The sequence below is a fragment of the Anomalospiza imberbis genome, chromosome 7 (assembly GCF_031753505.1).
Source record: "Anomalospiza imberbis isolate Cuckoo-Finch-1a 21T00152 chromosome 7, ASM3175350v1, whole genome shotgun sequence".
NCBI classification, from domain to species: Eukaryota; Metazoa; Chordata; class Aves; order Passeriformes; family Viduidae; genus Anomalospiza; species Anomalospiza imberbis.
In genome coordinates, this window is record NC_089687.1 from 18,644,600 (window position 1) to 18,668,164 (window position 23,565).

A 23,565-nucleotide genomic window follows, 5' to 3' on the forward strand; every position below is an offset into this window, starting at 1 on the left:
AAAAATATCACATTTGAATTTATTTTGGGTCACCATGTGTTTCTGACATTAGTATTTTTTTTTTCCTACCGTTGTCTCCTATAAGCCTGGTAATGATCAAAATTTCTACTGAAAGTCACTTCAAGTAGTAAATAAAAGTCCTTTACACACTGATAGCTATGTCTGAATCAAAAGGAGACATTATTCTGGAGAGCATGTGCTACTAGAGAGAATACATAATGGCTGCATTCTTTCAATTACCATGGTATCCCACAGAGTTTCTCACTGTGGCCTGCAATACACTGTCCCTCTGTAAAGGTAATTCCATTATTAAAGGAAAAAAGTAAAGAAAAAAGAGAGACAACTAACTAGGGAATTAAAATGCTATTCAGTACCACTGTCAGCAGACCACTGATACACAAAGTCACATGGAATAGCTAAGTCGCATAGCAAATGACAGGCCGATACTTGCAACCTAAGAGGTAAAGCTCAAGTGTATCAGCCTGGACAGAGACTAGGCCTGAGAAAAAGAAACATTATAAGCATGCAACTTCCAAAATCTGAAATTTTAAATCTTTCATTTTTAAACTTATCCTCACTGGCAAACACAGGATCTGATACCAGTTTGTATGGCTTTACTTGCCAGATGGAAATTTGCTGCTTTAACCATTTTTGTTCTAATGCATGACAATCCTCACAATGCTGTAATGCAAAGCTAGAAACAAGGGCACAAAGTACCTTCAATATTGGACTCTCTTTTGCATGCAAGATTATTTCACAGTTTAATTTCACTAAGGAACTCTCCTATCTAGACATCAAAAGGTTCTGTAATTTGTTGAATTACCACTCTCCAGAGGATTTCAAAATAAAAAAAATGAAAATTCTTGATCTGTGTTCCGTACAAACTCAAGAAATCACAACTCTTTACTACTGAAACTTCTTTCTAATATATTTCATTTGATTAACAACTGTAGTATTTTAGCAACAACCACCACGGTTTAGTCTACAAGAACAGGAACATCTAGTAAAAATTACTGCACCCAAACTCAGATATATAGACGTTTTTCCATTTAACCTGTAGTCAGATTTCTATCAGTCATTTTTATTTCTGTTTTCATATAAGCGTTCCTCTGGTTTGATCCTCCTAATTTTTTGACTCACAGTACATATGACTCACCACACAATAATCCATCCATGTATGTGCATTTTCAGAACTATGTTAAAAAAGCAGGAGCTAACCCACAAACATTTAGTCCCATTAATAAAATACTACTTTAATCTACAGATGGTATTAGATAAAACCATGAACAAAACCACTGCAGTTTCAGGTACAGAAACAAAATGTTTGGCAGTTCATGGGCATAACAGTTAAAATATTTTTTTAAAAAAACACTGGTTTTTCAGCTGATGCCAAAGACTGTCTCATCCTAATGCTAAAAAAACCCACAGGGGACAAAGAAAGCACAGATGAAAGACTAAAAGTTGTATGTATTTCCAAGGGGCAATAAACACATCCCAAACCCTGGTACAGAATTTGTGTCAACCACTGGCCTTGGGACCTATGGACAGATTCTAGGTGTTGAGTAAGAAAATGGCATTTTATCCTATGTATCCTTTTCACAAAGTGTTTCCTACATTTAAACTGTGACAATTTAGTGCAAATTTCAATTTATTATCCAAACTGGAACTTTACTAGTGCCTCAAGTTTTCAGTTGGCCATCTTTTTTAAAATAGATATATTTAAAGACATTTAAAATAATTTATTTTTTAAATCCTCACTCATGTATGTAAAACCTGATCAATATAAATAATTTGAATCAAAAATGAAATAAACAAATCAGTGACCTGCCACCATCATATACATATATATATATATGTATGTAATTATAAAAGACTCTCTACTACAAAGCAGATTACTATAAATACATTATTAAAGTTAAAGCTGTACATACAGAGAAAGTTGTTCACAAACAGTCAACGTAAACTGTTTCAGACCTAACCTTGTACTAAAACAGTAAGCAGAAACTTCTAAAGTATCATAAAGCTGTTACCTCTCGCCATGGAGGCTTTCCATGTTCAGTACACCTTAAAACATTTGTGGTTTTATGTGAGGAAAACCAGTGATACTTTGTTTCTATGGAAAATTAAAAATAGTCTTTCCAGTAAAAGGCAGTTGTTTCATTCCTACCACAGTACTCAAAACCATACTTTATAGGTTATATATACATGCCTACTGTTGGATTCGTCTGGTTTCCGTATTTCCAGGCCATTTCATAATTTATTGCTGCATCCTTATATGCCTGTTCCTTTTCCATTATGTATCCCATGTATTCATAAGCCTTGCAGCATGACTGCAAAATATAAATATTAATTCAAAATTGTATTTAGGTAAGCTTGCATATAATCTTGACAACTTAATTGCTAAAATACTCCAAATCCATACAACTGGAAAGCACAAGTGATACTTGTCCTAAATGTGATGACACAATAGTCTTAATTTGAAGTAACTGTTATATGGAAGTTATATGGAATTATGCTCTACTCCAGGTCAAGTACAGAGTTCACAGAGGCCACTGCAACGACTCCTATAAAAACAGGTATCTCTCTCAGTTAATAAGAACCCCACACAGCTGCTTTTTAAGTCTAGTGTTATAGCTTCCACAAATATTGTTGGGGTATTTTCTTAATAAAGTATGTTCATAGCTTTGTTTTTGAAAATGGTTTAACATTATTTTTTCCAATTAAAGCTTAAAGACAGTCATAAGTAACCTAAAGAGAAAAATCAACCATTAAGTATTTCATTTCTTATGAATCCAAGTGGCAAGTCACAGGCAACTGAAAAGCAGGCTCCAAAAAATTATTAATCATTAGTTGAAAATACTAGCCTTGTAAAAATGCGGGTGTTGGAGTAGTGGTGCTGCTGCCTATAATCTGTCCCCCACAAGCCTTTCCTGTAGAAAAGCAAGCTGAGGTACAGCCTTGCTTATATTATACAGACATATAAATCCATCTAACTCCATAATAAAACTTCATATAAAAGATCTAGTAATTAGTGCAGAAATCTTACATTTAGTACGTAAAGAAGGAAAATAATTTATAAAAAACCTAACTACTGTATGCCCTTACCATGAACAGTTTATAATATCATGCTGCCAATAGGTAAAACATTTTCAGAAGAAAAACATATGCACCTTTTCTGCAAAGACAATGCAAAGCAATACTGGTATATAAATTACATTCCATCTTTAAATTTACTACTTCCAATAAGGCTTTCAAAATCTACTGATAAAAAGCTTTCAAATCACAGAGTAGTGGGATCAGTATGGGAATGCTTGAAAATTGAGGATAAAAATATTCCTTCCCTCTCATTTGTGATAAACAAAACAAAAAGTTCAAAATCAAGAGGAATAATCAGTAAGAAGCCTCAGTTTCATAGAAGCAGTATGCTTGCTGGGATCTTACTAACCAATCCTAAGTCTTTTAAACTCCAAAAACATCCTCATTAAATACACTAGGCTTTTATGAAATTTTCACTCAACATATTTGCTTAAATTGTATATATATGTCATTCAAATCTGTTAAACTAACAGAAAAACTAACAAATCACAGTAACATGTTTTCTCAATCCAATCAAGTCTTCCAAATTGCAGAATACCACATAAAATATTGTCTTGTGGATTGACAATATATGTTAAGATGAAAACTATTCAACATCTCTTTGTACAGCACAATTCCTGCTTACCAGCTTTGCATGCAAGTTGGAGAGAAATCCCTCTCTTTCCTGTGCTGCATTGCAAGGAGCCAGATATACACACTTCTAATCTGTCATCCTTTCTGCAATAAGCAGAGCCTGTTTATCTAAGTCCCTCATGGGTCCCAAACTTTTTATAAGAAAACAAATTACTTGGTAGGCGATGTTTTTAAGAAATTACCAGTTACTTGGTAATTTCCACAACAAAGCAGCATTCATGGTATACACCTGCTCACAGACCATCTATTTCAATATAAGTCTTGTTTTGGGAAATGACTCATGTTTATCCTCCAACTCTATGGATTTTGAAACTGAACACATCCTATTTTAAAGAGGCCTCTCTGCAGAAGTACATAATAGCACTATACCAAAAACTGTTGTAGCTGTCTCTCAATTTTATGTTTAGAAATAATGTGTTCAAAAAACATCTCTCTCAGAAGTTGCTAAAATGTGACTGAATAATGAACCTTCCATACTAATGAATTAATAAAAAAATTATAAGCACCGTGTCATTTTCTAAACCAAATCTGTGCTCTGTAAACAGTACCCTGAACCTGCAGCACAGTGTGTATGCAACAGCAGCCTACTGGACTGCCTCACCTGAAGGAAAGTCAAGCTAGAAGAACATAATCAGCTTTTTGCTGATCAAAAAATAAGCACAAAATAAGTGCTTGTTCCCATAGTCAAAGCACAGTATTGTGCAGTTTGCCTGCTCAGGAACCCTGAGGTAAAGAACACATTAGACCTTGTCCCCTGACAATCTACCAGACAGTATTGACACAGAAAAAGATTAATACCAGCATTAAAAAAAAAATAATCCTGCACTGTAGCAGACTTATGAACATAAATGTTTAGAAACATACAATATGAAGATAGCATCTCAGCAAATGGAGCAAGTCTCCAAAATTTACACAGCCACATCATTCTTCGTCAGTTTTGTGAGACTCAGTAAAATGCATCTGTGACATTTCATAAACACTCCAAGCTTTTAGATTCCCTTAGCTGAAACTTGCTAAAGTTGCTACAGAACATGAACAAAAATGACTAAGCAGCATTCACAAGTTTGTTTACTACCCTCCAGTGTGAAGTTGCTGGTTTCCTGTCTAATTTTGGTCTACTTCTCATTAATAAGTGAAATACCAGACAAATGAATAAATAAATACATTTCAAAACTCTGTTTCAGAGGAAAAATAAACATTTTGATGAATTAAAATAGGAAGGTTCTAAGGTTATTTTCAATGTGCACTGACTTACCCTGTTATAACGAAGGCATCGTTTTAGAAGTTCACCTGCCATATCATATTTTGCAGATTGAATATATATATCTGCAAGCAGAAGCCAACTCTTTTCAAATTCCTCTGCATCAATGGGATTCCAGCTCATTTTTGAAATCCGTTTTAACTGATTTCTGGCTCGTGGAGTCTGTTTCAAGATCATGTAGGCTGTGGCCATTGCCAAAAGTGCTGGTATATGATCCTTCTGCAGTAAAAAGTACAGTGACTGCTTGATGCTTTTTTTATTTTGATTTTTTTAAGACTTTCATCAGGTATCTAAAAACTAAACTAAAAGCTAAATCTCAGGGAATAAAGATAGAGCATCTAATCTTACAGACATGTTTTGAACCTAGTGCTACAATTATTTCTGTAATCATGATAACCACCAGGCACAAGAAATGGTAAAAAAATCCACAGGTATTTCATCTCACAAGAAAAAAAAAAATCAGATACCACTAAGAGCTATACTTTTTATATACAAATAAACACTTCAGATAAAATCTGGAGTCACTTGGAAGTTACAATGAAAGTGGCATTTTTCACTTGAAGAAGTGCCTGTCAAATATGAGTGGAAGGGACTCTGATTCCTTTTATTAGGTGTACAGCTCCTAAAAATTTAATGTCTAAACTGTATGCATCCAAGCTTTATATAAACAAACAGGATTCTTAAAAGCCACCATTCTAGGCAAGAGCCTCAAAAGCAAGCTGTAAGAACTCCTGGCACAAGTGCAATTTTTGACATCCTGCCTTCATTAGTAAAGGATGAGAATGGAGCTCACATCTTGCAACTGCAACTCCTACATGCAGACAGTGGTTGTATTAGGAGCTAACTGAAATGCTTCGTTCTCCTTCTCAGTGCTCCTGACTCACTGCTGGTATTCTGCCTTTGCATCCCTTTCTAAGGCTGTGCTGTAAACACATTTGTCACAGTGCATTGGAAAAAAAGAAAAGATCCCACCAAAAGCTCCTCTTCCACATAATAAGCCCTTCTCCCTCAATAGCCACACCTATCATGGATCAATAATCTCAGAAATATGAAGAGATTAAAGCTATCTTTTTTATGCAATCCTAGAGGGAAGAATAAACTGCGGCACTCTTCCTGGTGGAACTGTCACCATGTGAAAGAGATGCCACATTCACAGGATCTCAGATCAATTCTGAGCAGGACTGGGAAGCCAGTACTGGAGGCAGAGGGACCTACAACCTTGTTTGTGATTCCCAGAATTGCCTTACACGTGAGATCATCCTTGGTATACAAGCCTCAGCCAAGGTGCAGTTCAGCACTACGACTACAGAGTAGTAGTACCTTATATATTTTTTAATATATAAGTTTTATATAAGTTTAGTCCAGCATTCTGATGGACTAAATCTTTCTACACCTGTTGAAATAAAATCTGTTGAAAGCTACTGGTAACAGGAATATCTACTATTAATCATAAAACTAGTAACTACAAATAGTTATAAAAATATTGAAGGTTTATATCCTAAGGATGAATTTTAAGGCAATGGATAATCTTGTTCTGCAGTCTTTATTCTGTCAAATTGCCACTAAGCACTGCAATTGATTTACATCCTAAGACACACTGCTGGCAAGCCTAGGAATTAAAAAAAAAGCCCAGCAACCAAACAGCCTACTCACATTTCAGTAACTAGCAATAACAGCATTTAGTTGGGTTCTAAATTTGCAATTCAACCAAAGACTTCTAAAATATATTCTTATTTCAGAAATGCCTTTTTCAAATTTTATATAAAATATTCTTTGGTAGGAGAATAATCCTTAGAGGAAACAGCACTAACACGTGCCACTGCTGCTGAATGTAAACTGCGAGACTAGTTAAAAACAATGTAGTAAGTATGAAAGGGAAGAGTGAGGAAACGAGACAGGTTACTAACCTCAGCCACAACTATTTCTGTGAAAGTGTTCAGTGCTTGTTCAACACTTGATTTTTGTTTGGTTGCCATGAGACAATAATTCTCCATGATTCGCAGCTGAATGTGACCCTGAATGGTTTGAGGCTTAAGCTCCTTCAGTAGGTTCCCTGCTGTTCTTACAGCCAACTGCACAGACTCCTGCTTCTCTGTTGAATTACTATTAGCAGAAAAAAAAAATGTTCATAGAAGCTTATTTTTTTAATAAACACCAAAATAATTACAAGTTAGAACTGCTCCTGCGCTAAAGACATGCAATTTTTTATAAAAATGGCTCTGGTATATAGGCATTCTACATTGATTCTCTTCAACAATAGCAATTCCAACCCAACAAGCTGATTTTAACACTGCAAGTGACCAGCATTCCAGAGAGAATCTTCTATATTTTCTGCTTGAGACTCACTTATTACAGTAGAGAATGGCCTCTCACAATAACACAGAATACTCAAAGCACTAGATAATCTCGAAGTTCTAGCATTTTAAATTAACGCACATTGTCAAGGGGCAGCAGAAGGAGGAGATGACAGAATAACCCAAGCAATATTTATTTTATTCACCTACCCTATGTCAGCATCGAGATTTTCAAAGACCTCTCCACCCACAGTTTCATTATCTGGGTTCAAACAAATTTCAATCATGTTGTAGACTGCATTCTGCCCCCAGTCACTGTCCTTTCGAGCTTTATTAAAATGTCTCAGTGCATCGTTTGGTTCACCTGTGTACCTGTACACGGATAATTAAAATATTTAAAGCCGGGCAAGTAAAATTGTCTGTTCCAAATGCCACCCAAATCCCAATTAACCCAAGTATTTAAAAACAGATGGCCCATTTGCACACACTGATTTTTCAAGGATTGGACAGCACGCATACTATTGCAAGGATCTTGTTTTTGCAAACTAAAAATAGTCGGACAAGTTATAAAACGTGAAGAAAAAGAGAATTGCATTATTGAAGCTGGAAGAACATCCTGAGATATTCAGAGAAATTGAGAATTTCCTTAAATCTTGACACCTTAATTAAATCAACATAGCACCTTTAAATTATAATGGTGACGAGAAAATTAATTTAAATCCATACTAAACAGTTAAACAAATCTTATCTTAATAATAATTGCAAGTACCAAAGATACAGTCCTTTGCAGTAGTGAAATCCTGGTTCAAGCTTAGTTCGGGAAGAATGTTTTTCAGCCATTAAAAGAAATCTTGGGACTTCTTCTAATTTCCCGGCTCTTCTTAACAGATCAATTAATCGAGAGAGAGTTGCATAGTTATCTAAATATACAAATAATTAGGAGACTGTAATTCTATTTATTTGCTATATGAATAAGTTAAGAAGTAATGAGCCTGCCTTGATTTTTTCACATATAAAAATGAGATATGATTTAATACATAAGGCATATTGCACAGTAACCTCAGATAAAAGAACGAAGATGTCAAGTGATACTTGCAATACCTTTATACAGGTTTTTATAGAAGTATAATTGTACTTCACTTTCAAAAACACCCAAACCCATTTGCTGCACTCTCATGACTTCTTTCAAAGTCCATCAGGAAGCTTTACATTAATTCTGGAAAATTTTTAATAGATTTTAGTAGATTTCTCTCTGGTCCCAACTTAAAAATTGCTAAAAAAAACTTACTGCTGTCCAAGACAAGTTTCCTTTATTAGTCTTCAAATAAAATATTACCTTTGTGTTCATGCACTTGACATTTTTAATATACAAGAAAGTGCTTTACAGTAAACAAGTAAATAACACCTTATTAGTATTTGGCTTAAGGTAAACTATGTACATTACATTGCAGCAAAGTAAATTACTGTATCTACGAGAAGTATTTTTTATCATATTCCCCTAAAATATCTTTATGTTTTAATATACGGTGATGGTCTTTGGCTTTAGTATCCATTACATTATAAATAAAACATTTCTTTTTAATCAAGAAAAGAGTTTTTATTCAGCTATTTATTAATCTATTTTGTTAGAACTCTATATCAGGACAAATTAAAAGTAACACTGCTAAATATTCACCTGGCTTGCGCTCCAGTAGCTGCTGGAAATAAAAAACAGCTTGTTCGTAATCCTGCTTCCTGAACATGAGATCAGCCATCATCTATAGTATTGAACAATTTAGAGAAAACAAAACAAGATATTATAAATTGTGAAAATGTAAAATAAAAATTATAAATAATTGTCTTGGTTTAGGGTAAATTTGGGAGAAAACATTAATGAACTCTGGTTATGTGGAGAGCTAGAACTATAGCTTTAAAGTGCTGCAAGAGCTCCACAAGAAGTAAAATCACTTAGACCTTTTATTACTCTCTGGAAAAGAAACACAATATACAACACACACAGGTAATAATGAACAAGTACATGAACACCTCTTCACATAAGGTGCAAATTAAAAGGTAATTAAGTAGTCTGCCATATCTTTCAAACATGGTTTTGTTTTTTGCATAGTTTTACCCCTAATTTTATTTCCAGTAACTGCAGATTATGCACATAGAAAGCAAAGTTAGTTTACCGTTAGGGAAAAAGAAAGATGATAGCTCACTTCAGCAGGTAAGGTAAAATGAGTTCTTTAATTTCAGTTTCTCTCCACTGATAGTTAGCTAATATAGAGTAGATTTAATAACATATTTCAAGAGTGCTATTACTTCTGTTCATGCGCTAGAATAAATTTCAGATGTTAGATTACTATGAGAAAACAAATTATTCCCATCTTAAAATAACTTTGCTCCTAGTGTTACATGAAAAGTTACTCAGACTATTGAGCTGTCTTTTAGGTCAAGAAGTATACAAGTCCTGGACAAGAACCTGCAGATGCGATTAAAACTTGTTACGTAGGAATGTGAGTAACTAAGGCTGAATGAGGCTATAAAATTACCTTAAATACATAGTTCTTTTATCCTAGCACTTTAAAAAAATTATTTGTTTTCATATTACTGTGCTGGGAAAATAGCTTCTTCCTTGAGTATTAGCCAATTATCAATAGAACATGCACTGAGCCATACTTTACCCAATCTTACTATAACTACTTTTTCCTTTACTTCTAAAGACTCATTTTATATTGAGGTAGAACACTGGCTATGACTGAGAGAAACTTCATATTGAAACACCAGCTGGCATAAACACAAAAACATTTTGTTGCCATGGATTTTTCACTTTTTTTTTTTAAATCACAAAGCTATAGGCTTTTCTAAAAGTAGTGCTTTATGAACATATCATATTGCAGCAATAATTCAAAAAGCATTGATGCAGGATTAGTATAACAGCACATACCATTGTTGCTGCTTCATTATCTTGGTCGTTCTTCAGCAGTAAGGAACACTGATGTTGACAGGCATCAGTATCATCTTGTGCAAGATATAAACGTGCAAGTTCCAACATTGCCTGTATATTAAAATATTTAACTGTATGTAATTCAAAGATGAATAAAGTTGGTTCAGTTCTGAGTATCAACCCGATATTATAGGGCTCCAGGGAAAAACTGTATCTCCACTAAAGAGAAAGCCTTTTCTGCTGTTTCCTGTGGGCTCTCGGTCAATTAATGTAGTCCATTTTCATTCCCTCAGCTTTTGAAACAGAGAAACTTTTCTTCTTTGAAGGGATATTCTAAAGGTACGTTGAAAACAGGGCTGCTCAGATAGTATTGCTCTGAAGACACCAGTATTTTGGTATGAATAATGTTCTTGGAAAAATATAAGTGAAAGTAGTTTTAAACGTATTGAAAAAAACAAATACCTCATTAACATTCACCAACTAATTCTGGAGTACAAGTAAGTTTCAGAAGAAACTATTTTCTTATTTGCATTTCCATCAAGACTCTGTGTGAATCCACTTCTGAGAAGCCACCACAGAGTAAATATTGACAAACTGAAATGTACACTAGCATACATTCTTAAAGCTGAAGTCCCATCATAGACTGTTCTGAATAAAATGCCACAGAAAACTTTATAAACACAAGTTACCACAGATTTATTCAAGTTTCTATTGAAGTGAACAGAAGGTAAACTGCTCACAAAGCAAAATTAGCAGTAGATAAACTGTAAGTCACTTCTACTTAATTTTAAATGGTGTTTTGATTTTGTTTCCAAAAGGGAGACATTTATAATTGTATCATAATTCTTTCGCTAGTTACACTTGTGAAAGGCACTTCTGAATTAGAACAGTGTTTTGAACATCCTGTTCAGAATGCAGGCTTCTAGCTCAGTTTTAAACTGTTTTCTTCCTACTTCCTGTTCTGCTCATACTCAAACACATACCATGTAATTCTGAAACAGGAAGGCAGGTGGGTAAGCACTGAAATGATACAGAGAGTGCATGCACGTCAGAACTTTAGCTATGAAAGCTTTCTTTAAGCTGCTGCTCTTATGTGTACAACTCAGTGGAATACCAAAAGGCAGTTTTGGAGTCAAGGAATACTTCCTGCAGGAAGCAAAAAAGCCAGCTAAACTAGAGTTCTACACTAGATTCTAGTGAGTGGAAGTAATCCTTAAATGTTCAACTCCAACACAAACGATACTATGAAATGATGTGCATGATGCAACCTGCAATCCCCTTCGAGTCTCCTTCGGGAAACTGCATTGCCTTTTACCTGATCAAGGAAACAAAGGGAGGGTACTACCTACCAGATTTCACAGTGTATAAGAAAACAACACAACTCCCCTATGACATGGACTGCAATCTCTTCACATTTGCCTGAATAAATGGTATTTCAATCCATTTGGCTAAAATACCGGAGATTTTGATCTAACGAAACAAGGTACAGACAGTTTCAAAGGAATTTCCATTATTTCCACATAAAATTTTAACGAAAGTAAACACTGAAGGTGGTGAGACAGATGGACTTTTAACAGCTTGGAATAATATTTTGTAATCTAAAATAATTAAATTCTAATTTTGTACTAGCAATGCTTTTAAAAATGAACAGAAGAAAACAAGTTCAAATCTACTGAAACTATAAAAATAGATTGAGAAAACTCCTTTATACTAGTTGTGGGTAACAAAGTATTTTACTTTCATTTCTCAACAAGTAGGTAGTGAGTTCTTAATCAGAAATTCAGACTTAGAATTTTCTAAGACATCACTGTATTCTGTGCTGTTAGCAAAGTAGGATTAAAGCAAAAATCTTCACAAATATCTAACCGGTATTTAATACAAATGTCTACATCTTTTAACAATGGGAATCTCTCAAAAGTATGATTTTAGCAAGAACTGAAGGGAAATGCTATGCTGGTATTTCAGTACTGGTATTAAAGATAAAGTAAGGCTTTGATACTGGCAAAAAATCCACAGCTGTACCTGGACCATTACAGGGAGTCTCCTTGCTCTTAATGGGGAAATCACCATTTGAAGGATTTTTTTATTCCCTTCCAAATTTATTTTTCTTCTCCACATCATTTTTAAAAGATACCTTGAGAAAAGCCTGTCTCAAATACACTGAAGTTGTAGCTTTGGGAAGGATGTAGATTCTTGGAACCACAAGACACGAGTTCAAATATTAAAACTAAGTGATGTATTTAGCAGCTTGTGCATGTGACAGCTGTTCAATAACAAGCATCAAAATAAGAAGTCTTCACATACGCCTAAGTATATAACATCATTATGACAGAAAATAATGGCAAATGAGCAAAAATTGTATTTATTGATTTATAATCTAGAAAAACCTCATTAAAGATAACACTTAATCTTTGTGCTCATTGTAATTGTAAATTTCTTAGACTTTTGCTTCTCCTTATCTCCAAAGCCCAGGGTTATGAAATGATAAGAAGGAAGAGAAGGATAAAAATAAATTCGAATTTACCTGTATTCATCAACCTGTGGGAAAGAGACTGTGCAGAGAAGAGAGAAGCAGTACAATAATCCAGCTCAAGATCAGCAACATTCTGTGACTAAAATCAGAATCCTACCAAGTCCAGATAAAAGTCTAAAACTCCTAAAGTAGACACAGAAAAGACAGAAATTGTCTGTACTGACCAAAATCACTGGGAGTTCATTTCAGAGAACAAGCACCAAGCAAGATTGAAACAATCTCCATCATTACTGGTACCTGAAGACAGGCTCACTGTGAGTGCATGCAGACACCACTTGAGTCAGGAGCTCTTGTAAGACAGAAGTTAGCAGTGCTTGCAACTATTCTATCACGATAAGCAATGAAGAGGAGGAAGTTCAAGGTTTTATGTATATCATGAAGCAGAAATAATTGCAAATTTTTCTATTCTGTGGATAACTGGAAAAATGTTTTGCTACATCTAAAAACTGAATGAAAAACAATGCAAAATAGAGGGAGAACTGACCTTGTTATTGGTTTCACAGTGAACAAGGGCTTCTTTGTAAAATTTAATTGCTTTTTCATAGTTTCGCTGGGCTGTTGAATGTTTTGCAATCTCAGCACAAATCTCAGCCGCTAACTGTTTCTGCACAGGAACTGCATCCAGCTGTTCTACTTGAGCCCGCTTAAGCACTCTGCCTTGTAATTCCTGAGCCTGGTGTGGGGAAAGCAGCGAGCAGTCAAAAATTGTCAAAGGAATTCAATTCATTTCTCGACTATAAAATAGTTTACTTGTCTTTTGTTAAGAGAAGGAAGCACTAATACTATGCTGCTTCTTACAGCACTACCGTTTTGCCTAGGAGTAAATTAGGACTAAAACACAAAGTAACATCTGGGGAGAACTTCCAGCATCTCTCTGAAAACCAGGGGAAGAGACCTGTTTAAGACATTTAAGTTAGTGCTGCTGAAATTAAAACGCAAATGTTTTTGTGTCCATGAATGTGGCATCAAAAAGAAAAGGAACAGGAAAATATTTCAAAGAGAATGGGTACAAGGAAGGACATTTTTGAGGGAAGTAGTAAAAACAACAGAAGAACCCCAAAAGGACAGAAAGTTTTTTTGAAATATGATATAGTGAGAAACCTGGAAGAACTAAAGAAGTAAAGAAAAGAGTAAGAGAAGGAGACTGCTTAGGGGGAATTTTACTAAAGGAGAGCTGGGAGGGGAAAAGTCAACTTTGAGAAAGAAAGAAGTACATTATAAAGAAAAAATAAGTAAGAATTTAACAAAGATAAATCTTACCGATATTAGTATTTAAACTCTCACATACAATTACCTTTCTAACCAATCTGCAGACTTTTCTTGCTGGTCAGAAGATGCTACCAAGGCTTACCATTTCTGTTACCTTCACTTTCACAGAGTGGAGGTATAATAGAATAGAAAGTACTGACCACACCTCTTGCTAAACCTTTTCACTGAGAAAGCATTTTCTAAAGTATTAAATCGCAAGCTTCCAACTTTAGCCTTTCAAGCCTCAGTCTGAAGGATAATATTGAACTGCAGAATGAACAGATCTTATTAGTGATATTTAATACTAATACTGCTGTTCAGCAGTACAACAAAACAACAGGTAGGCATTTAAAGCTGCTCCATTTTGCCCTGTGAATTGTTTTCAATGCTGAGCTAAAGATATGTAATCTAGCTGCCCTCATGGCCAATTTAATTTTCACCTGATATGCTAAAACTATGCTCCACACACAAATGAAGGCAAAGTAAGACTGCAGGCTTGCAGTAAAAACCCGCATTATTTTCCCTTGCAAAAAGTTCAGACTGTGTAAGATCTTATGTACATTTCACAGCAGCCATCGGTACTTTATCCCCAGCATACACTCATTTTCCACATTCACACAGATATTATGGTTCGAATATGGGACAAAAGTGAAACCAGAGGTAAACATGAGGCTATTGAAAGTTTTCACAGGTATTTTTGGTTTTCCTCTTTACCTGTTGTAATGAAACAATAGCTTTGTCAATCTTCTCCATTTTGCTGTAAATTTTTGCCAGAAGTACCTGGTAGCGTACATCTTCCATCAGAGAAGACAACTCATTAACTGTAGGAATGACATTAAACAAACAGTAAACAATGACATTAAACAATGTTTATATAATGTCATACTGGGAGGTGATCCCTGTAATGTCAAAGGAAGAAGAAACTCATCACATCCTCCAGGAAAAAGCTTACATGAAAAATTCACACTTCCATCTTACTTATTTAGAACTGTGATCTGACTTGGTGCGTTGCTAGTGGGCAGAGTATGTTGGTAGTAAGCAGAGTAAACATTACAGACTACAAACAAAGTGAGATTTAAGGCCAAAGATACTGAAAGATGAAAATAGAATTTAAAAAAAAATTGACTGTCTGGTCTATTAGCATTTTCAGAGACATGAGAGAAAATATTTTGATGTAAGCGGACAGGAAATAAAGCCATTCCTGATATTTCTTGTCTAAATCCTCCTCAAAGTCAGTGAAAAATGTCCAAATTGATATAATGTGCTACTCTACTTGCAAAAAGCATGAGACTGTTCAATGAAATTTCTAGCCAGACCTCAAACTATGCTTCTTTTGCTAGAGTCTGGAACAGACATGAATACAATAAATATTTCAGTATCTACTTAAAAGCAGCAGGCTGCTTTTGCATAATGGTTAAAATAAATATGCATCAATTAGTATTTGAAGAATTCAAGCCTTCCCTGGCTTAAATTTATTTTACTCTACTGACAAAGCTGTATCTTGAGCACAGTTCCACATTAAAATACAGATGCCACCAAAAATTTTGTTTTATCTTCATTAAAATTAAGGAGTTTCTAGAACTATATTCTATCAGAAAACTGGTCTTCAAGGCGCTGTAATTGTCACATGCTATTTTAAATCAGAGATTAGACTGTGTATCTTAGACCATGTAAAATCATTCTCTTCAGTGTATTTCCTATAATTCATTTTTTCCCCACAAAGGATATTCTAGCATATCCAAAAAAAAATATTAAATCATTAAATAATTTTACCAATCAGCCAAAATAAACACTTTTGTCTTAGAGAATGTGTATGTATCAAAACAAAAAGACATTAAAAAAAGACTTTTTGCTTTATTTTAAGACAGAAGATAAGATTTTAAAGTACATGGGCCAAACTGTATTTACTGCTAATTATTTTTCCACACTAGCAAAATCAAGCTGTCTTAAGCATGACTATTAAAATTAGCCAGATCCTCAAGGGCTTAACTAGGACAAGAATACAATGTTAAATCACAGGACTTTTTCAGTAAGAAGTAATACAACATTAAATCAGAGAACTTTTTCAGTAAGAAGTAAACAAGATGGAAAACCTGCAAAGCATGAAAGTGATACAGCAACATAAGAAAACCTTATAGAATGGACTACTAATAATACTGCTTCTCTATTCAGACAGCCACAAAGGTTAACAAATGTAAATAAACCACTGAAAAAAAAAGTGCCCATGAACTCATTTACTCCTTAGAGTCATGCAGAAAATACAAATAACAGTCGAAAAAATTATGTTTTCCTGTGAATTAGTAACAGTCCTACCAGGCTCATGATGTAAAGCTTGCTGAAGTACTTTTTCTGCCTGTTCATACTGCTTCAGTTTCATTAAAAGCTCAGCCAAATCATAGCAAAGGAAGTTCTGTTGATCACTTCTCACTGCAGCCTCATAGTAACTGATTGCCTTGAAGAAAGAAGCAAAAATTTGTGTATTATTGAAAGACAAATCTTGAAGACAACAACCTTGTAACTTAGGTATTCAATGGCATGTTGCTTTACTTTTTTTTTCAATGGAGAAGTAATAAAACATGGGTTTCAGTGCAGGCCCAACCCACTGCAAGTCACCAGAACTACAATTCACCAGATTACAATCCACCAGTGTGTGGATCTACTAACTGTTCCTTTGGCCAAATGATCTGAAGGGAATCTAAGAACTTACTTTCAGGATAAAATGTCTATTTTAGCACTCTGAAATATAATACTTTTACCCAAGAAAAGCCCACATGCTGAAACAGTATTCAACTAATCTAATACAGTACTTAGAGAATACCTTTGAGTAGTTATGTGTTTTGATTAGGGCTTTTCCAATTCTACTTGCTAAAGATGGATCTTTCGGATTTTTCTTCAAGGCCTGCTCGTAGACTTCTATGGCTTCATCAGGCTTCAACAGTTAAAATATAAACACATATAAGTCAAAGATTAAGATAAAAGGTGTATGAAGAAAACAAAATCTGCTAACAACTCCAGGAATGACTGCCAAGCAGTATTGATTCATAAGATACAATACTTCTGAGAGAAGAATGGTTACTATAAACCTAGAGGAAATGTAAAGCCCATGTAAATTACCACTGCCATGCTAAAACAAAATATGGAGAGACATGGCAAACAAATGAGTTTGAATAAATATTCTGTTTTCACTGCAATTTCTCTACTACTATCTTCACCAGCTAGCAAAGAGATAGATGTAGTCATGCTGGATGTGTTTTTCTCCTCTAGCCATGTTATAGCAGATTAAACAAATTCCACTTTGTGTGATAATTCTTCATTAAGGAGAAAACTACACACAAACTTTAATATGAAAAAAACATAAATCATCTACAGATCTCCAAATTAGTAATCTAAACTATCAGCTGCATGTCCTAACTCAATCTAATTTTTTTACATATGAATTTAAACATGTAGCCTTCAAATTTTTATGTCCACTTGACTACTGCCAATACTAAATAGCATTTCCAGTTCATCAAGAAAGCAAAGGATGCAAAGAATGTATAGGAACTAGACAATTAAAACATTCAAGTAAAGCCATCAGCATGAAAACTAAGTTACCTAGAATTATTCTAAGTTTCAGAACACTATCGTAAACATCTCCAGCTTTTCTGTGATTTCAATTTAGCTCTCACTCTAGATATCCGTTTGTCTTACGAGGCTGTGTTGCTCTAGAAAACATTCCCTCCTTGACTTTCACCTGTAAGCTCTTAGAAGAAATGTATTTTCAACAGTTTTTAATTTAAACAGTTACTCGTAGTCAATATTTATTGTTTTATATCCTAAAGCAGTTTCTGTTTGACAAATATCAATCAATGAGAGTCAGTATGCCACAATGTTTCAACTAGACAAAGTCAACAAACTACTCAAATATTCCATTCATCTCTAGCAAGCACTCACCTCTTGAATATTCATGTATGCATCACCAAGAAGAAGCAAAGTATGAGCACTTGGCAGTTTTTCTACTAGGTCACTGGAAACAGAAGACAAAACCTTGCTCAGTATTTAACATGTCAATACTAGTATCTAAACAAGAGAAGGGCAAAAGAATTTTATCCTCCGCAGATTTTAGTTTTTTATTTCTCAAAATAAACCAAAAAAACCCTCTGAAATGCCTTTTCAAAATAAGACTTCCAATTATTGTTTTAAAAGTCACCACATTTGCTCAGATGAGTTCATGTCACTAAATACTTCTCATTTACTGCAGTAGAAAGAAAAAATGAGTTCACCACATTATCAGTAAACATCTAGAAAACTATGCACACCACAAACTTTTACCTATAGCAGGCGACATACAACTTCTTATCTTTCCTATACTGAAGATAAATATCTGCCATTTTTTCTTTAGCTTGTACAAAGTAAGGCTGTTCAGATGTAATATTGCGGAGCATAGTCAAGGCATGTTTCACATCTCCTTGAGCAATTGCCAGATCTGCATTTGCAATCACAACTCTTAACTCCTCGGGTGTTCCAGAAAATTCATTCATGGCGTCTTGGATGACTATAGCAGCTTCATGCTGCAATATAAAAACAATAGAATTAATTTAGTTCCCGTCATTGAACAGGCAAAAATGAAGACATCATAAGCATTTATGGGCATTATGCAAACCAACCAAAAAAGCCACAAAAAACATAAACCATAGTATCCACTTGTTTCGCCATAGTGCTTCTGATTTTTTTAAATAAAACTCCAGTGATACAGACTACTATAAAAAGTTCTAGTACAGAAAATTACATTTGTGTTGCATATAAGCAAGTACATGCACAAACTTCAACTAGAGAATGTCTTAAGCACCTTGCTCCAACAGGTCCTGCTTGGAGCAGGCTGGCCTCCAAGCCACAGAACTGTATGGCTTCTCTTATATTCTTATACATATGGAGCATCCTATTGCTTATGCAGACACAGCTGATAGTAGGGATGCTGCTACACAAAGATAAGGACGTGATCCAAAACTACAGCTAATAGCATTCTGACAGCAAAGCAGTGATCTACATCCCAGCAAATGAACGTCAACAGTGTGAAACGGTTTCTGTAGTCTCCAAATTGAGCACCTGTAAACAGTTTGCTTTTCTTTGATCTGTAAAATTTAAGGTACTTACATTCTCAAATCAGATAGTTACATGCTGGAAGTTTTACTAAGCAATTCCTCTTGCTAAAATAACTGGTTTTCTATTCTGAACTAATAGAAATGGGAATGGGAAGAGGGAATTGTTTTCAGGTGTGTTTTGTACTTGAGCAGGTTTGCCATCTTACCGGTTCTCCATTCAAACGATGAGCTTCTACCAACTCCAGGAACACAGACACACGATCACTTACATCAATTTCAATACTTTTTCCTTTTGTTTTTGAGGAAGCTGTAGGTTTTCTCATTCCAGGCAAATTCCTCGCCATCTGTAAGGTTTTAATAGCTTCTGATATTTCTCCCACCTTCTTTTGGGTTTGGGCCTTAATTAAGTGATACATAGGATGTTCTCTCACCTAAAAAAAGAGTAAGATAGAGTTTCCAAATTTTACTTAAAGTAAAGTATTCAAAAACCTTGCAAGATTTTTTTTTTAATATTGACTTTGGTTCTTTTTTCCTCCAAATATACACAAATTCAATTTCAGAAATTTACTTACGAAAATATAAGAACTGTTAGAGTATGCAAACTAGTAATTTAGTAAGTTTTTAATTACAAAGAAACTATTACAATGGATGAGACTTTGGGACAGAGGAACATTAATCGCTGCTTTAAACTATACTGAATTTTAAGGTATTGTGAGTGTCTCCCATATTGCTGCATGCACACTTCACCAGGCTATTAATTAAAGGAAAAATACAATCATTATTTGGCACAAGTCCTGCATGCTATTCTTCACCTTCCTAAAACATCACATGAAACAAAAAGTCTGTAAGAGAAATACAGCTCTGTGAAATGGCAAGGACCTCAATTAGGTAGCTAATTAGATATTAATCTTCAGCTTTCTTTATTTACTTGGAGAAAGAAAGTAAGATGGGACATGCTTGCAAAGAAATGGTAATTTCCAGCTAAGTGGTCTCAAGACACGTGGGCACAACTCAGACCTAATGAGTGGTGTGTGTGTGTGTGTGTGTGCGCTGTGTTCCCAACTCTCTGCTAATCCTACATGAAGTTCCTCTGATGTCAACAAATCAAAAATCCCATACTGTAATGTGTAAGACCCATGAAGTGTAACTTGTGAGGTGTTAGTTTTGTCTTCATGGTCATTTCTTCGACAAATATTCAGATATCACATTCATATAAACATTTAGATATTAAATTTGTAGTGGAAGAGTTATAAAAAGTTCAGTTGAAAATTATTATATACAAAAACATACAATTTTGGATGACTGACTGAATAAAATTATTTAATTCTTTTGTTAAACTCACCTCAAAATTATGGCTTAGACAAAGTTCCAAGGACTGAGAACATAGCTTGATATTGTTTTGAGCCAAATATACCTGGGCCATCAGTAAGTGTGCATCTGCATAAGAAGGGTTCCTTTCCAGACAGTAATACAGATTACTATGGGCTGCATCAATATCCCCTAGGAAGTGGGGAAAGGAAGGGAAAGTGAAAAAGCAGGTGATATGAAATAGAGCTATATATATATACATACATATATACATATACACGTTATAAACACAACATTTTTATTTGCCATTATTTAAAACATATATGTCACTATCCAGTGAATAAACTCATATACAAAGTATTATAAGGTTATGACATGAAATCAAAAACAGGTCAAAGGTATAGTATTTTCTCATTGCTCCATCTGTAAATCAATCAATAAATTCACTTTTTGGCAAACAGTAGATTAAAAAAATACTGTATTTATAGGTCTGTACAATTAAGATACTCTCAGATAAAGGACAAAGAAGTGAAGAGTAAATGTTCTTCACTTAGTTGTAACATAGTGATCCACAGTGAAAGAAAAACATTCATTATTATTTACAAGTGTGAAAATAATTTTTTATATTAAATAAACTAAGGAGGCAGTTAACTAACTATTCATATAACTATTACCTGACAAGTACTTCACTTTTGCAATTAAAAAGACAGCTTGTTGAAGACCAGGCACAGTTTTTACAACAGTTTCAAGAACTGAAGCACAGTGCTTGAGAAGTGGTGAAGGAGACTGCCCAGGACTTGCAGGCTAGGAGCAAAAAAAACAAGTAAGTTATACAAAAAGAATGCCAACAAATTAACAAAAACCAGCATTTGAGTCAACAGGTTTTAGATGTAGATTTCTTTTAAAGAGCTTCACTTTAAACTCCAATGAGCATTAGCAAAGACTTGTTATTTCCTTCGGTCAAAGCAGCTGTTGTTGAGAAGAAATATAAAAACAAGTTTGAAGTTTGAGGGGGCAACTTCTTGATATGAGTAGGAACACAAGACAGTCTCAGACGTCAAGGTCAATAAAACATTTCAGACCTGACATACACAGAAAAGTCAGACCATAAACATTTGGTTACGCATTCTGAATTACCAGGCCAACTCATCCAACACAGCAGTACCATGAACTAAATTTCAAGAAAGCCAAAGTTAGAACGAATGGTGAGAAGGCTGAGAAGAAAAGGTTTTGGTCCTCTCATGCCTACCCTTATCCCACACCACGGAACATGTCCATACTGGTAGCAACAAACTGAAAACAGAAGCTGAAAAACAGCTACTTTCATGCAAACTGCTAGTACAATATACCATGTTTTAATTGCTCTTTATCAGAAACATTATTCCTTCCTTTCCTTCTATTACTTCAGCTAGTTCCTGGTTTATACATTAAAAAAGGAAAAGGCAACTTAAACATCATTCTGTTCACAAATAATATTTTCACAGGACCCAAAAGCAAAATGGAAGACTCCACCACCTAGCTATCTCCACACTTTCAAACACCATGTAGTCCTTTTCTGCAATAAAGAAATAAAGGAAACTTCAGCCAAAACCTATCTTTTCTTCTGAAAACCTTTCTACGGACAAAAATTCCGAAAAGCAGTTTGAACTCCAAATTAAAAACCATCATCTCCATTCAATATTTCTGGAATGTATCCCAGGGAAATCTTCAGGTAAGAGCAAAACCTCATAGAATGTCACTTCCTATCATCGTCATCTGTGACATGAAAATATCACTGCTACTGATGTTTTAGACTTTCAAATACTGTCATTTTCTTACAGGTGGTGAGGCAGTTCATAACAATGTAAAGCTACTTGATTTCCTGTTAAGATTTTAAAACTCTACATAAACATATTTATGGAATGGTTCTATAATTAGGCTAGAAATAATGACAGGATAAGAGAAGTCAGCTCCTAGCTATTTCAGAATAATAATTTATTTAAGGAAGACACTATTTAAATAAAACTTAAATGTGTTTCTTCTGCTTTAAAGATATCAGGTCCCCATTCAATTTATTACGTTTTACCTGCCTTTGTTACCAAAAGTAGAGCACACAAATTCAGCCACAGAAAATTAAGCCACCCAAGTGAGATTTTTCACTGGAATGAACAATAATATAAAAAGGCAGTATTCCACTGATTTTTACCAACACATGAAAGAATTTATGTATATCGAAAAGATATCCTAAGTCAACAAAAAAAAATAATGATTAGGGTGCTAAGTGTGAACATCCTAGTTTCATAATGAGATAGCTCTATTCACTGTATCATCACAGTTTCCTAAGAGATACTAAGACAGTGCAACTACACACACAGAATGCATTGAATAAATAGCCCTAGTTTCCTCAGGTGTCATTACTGTCACTTGCTCACATCACAAAATGCATATTTTTATAATTACTTCGACTAAACAGTGGTGTAATATCCCAAAACATACTCCAAATAAATTCACATCTTAAAAGGGAAAATTTTCTACTTTTTTGCTTCATGATTAACTGTTCCCAAAATGAAAAATTCCCATTCTCAGATAGATGCAATCTACAGGTGCTTACCTGTGATGGACAAAAATTAAGATATTCTCTAATAATTTCTAGCAAGAAATCAGGGTTTAGTTTTTCAAAATATTCCACGCCGAGAGGAAATCCGTGCAAAGATGAAAAGTGAGTATCCAGAAAATCATTCAATAAAGCAAAAACATCTTCTTGTCTCTTATGTTTTTTCATAGCTAGGACTGCATGCAGGAAAGATAATTCCTACAGAAAAGAAAAAACAAACACAAAACCCCAAACATTCTGCATATTCCAGATAAATTTATCTGTTATTCATACAACACTACATAATTATTAATGTTAGCCACTTCTTTATTTTTACAGATACTCTGAGACATTTAGTATGTTGTAAAGGACACTTGATTATTCTATCAATTCATTCCTTTAATTTGTGCAAGAACTTTTACATTTGTCTGACCACAAAATCCTGAAAATAATTAACATTTGCCCCTCCCTGACATTTCAAACTTACATTCAGAGAAAAAACACAGCCAGAAAGTGATGATGTTTTTGCTCTGCAAGCAAACAGTTTGGTTACCAAGTTAAACAACACATTGACTTAAATAGAAAGAAAAACTGAAACTTAGACTTAGTAGTA

General features: G+C 34.5%; 1 protein-coding gene across 4 annotated transcripts in view; it reads right to left on the minus strand.

The window, feature by feature from the left end:
* TTC21B (tetratricopeptide repeat domain 21B) overlaps positions 1-23,565 on the minus strand; it is a 35,901-nt gene that overhangs the window by 1,425 nt on the left and 10,911 nt on the right. For 2 of the 4 annotated variants that reach the window (XM_068195755.1, XM_068195754.1), the window contains exons 11-27: positions 22,971-23,171; positions 21,055-21,184; positions 20,415-20,572; positions 19,279-19,503; positions 18,303-18,541; positions 17,925-17,997; positions 16,810-16,920; positions 16,305-16,443; positions 14,706-14,812; positions 13,228-13,416; positions 10,211-10,321; positions 8,960-9,041; positions 8,054-8,204; positions 7,495-7,656; positions 6,898-7,093; positions 4,985-5,209; positions 2,210-2,330 (exon numbers count right to left, since the gene is read on the minus strand). In XM_068195755.1, coding sequence (XP_068051856.1) covers positions 2,210-2,330; positions 4,985-5,209; positions 6,898-7,093; positions 7,495-7,656; positions 8,054-8,204; positions 8,960-9,041; positions 10,211-10,321; positions 13,228-13,416; positions 14,706-14,812; positions 16,305-16,443; positions 16,810-16,920; positions 17,925-17,997; positions 18,303-18,541; positions 19,279-19,503; positions 20,415-20,572; positions 21,055-21,184; positions 22,971-23,171 — 2,620 coding nt within the window. Of the gene's footprint in view, positions 1-1,901; positions 2,331-4,984; positions 5,210-6,897; positions 7,094-7,494; positions 7,657-8,053; positions 8,205-8,959; positions 9,042-10,210; positions 10,322-13,227; positions 13,417-14,705; positions 14,813-16,304; positions 16,444-16,809; positions 16,921-17,924; positions 17,998-18,302; positions 18,542-19,278; positions 19,504-20,414; positions 20,573-21,054; positions 21,185-22,970; positions 23,172-23,565 lie in introns of those variants that run through there. The other 2 variants (XM_068195752.1, XM_068195753.1) reach the window with 2 other exon arrangements.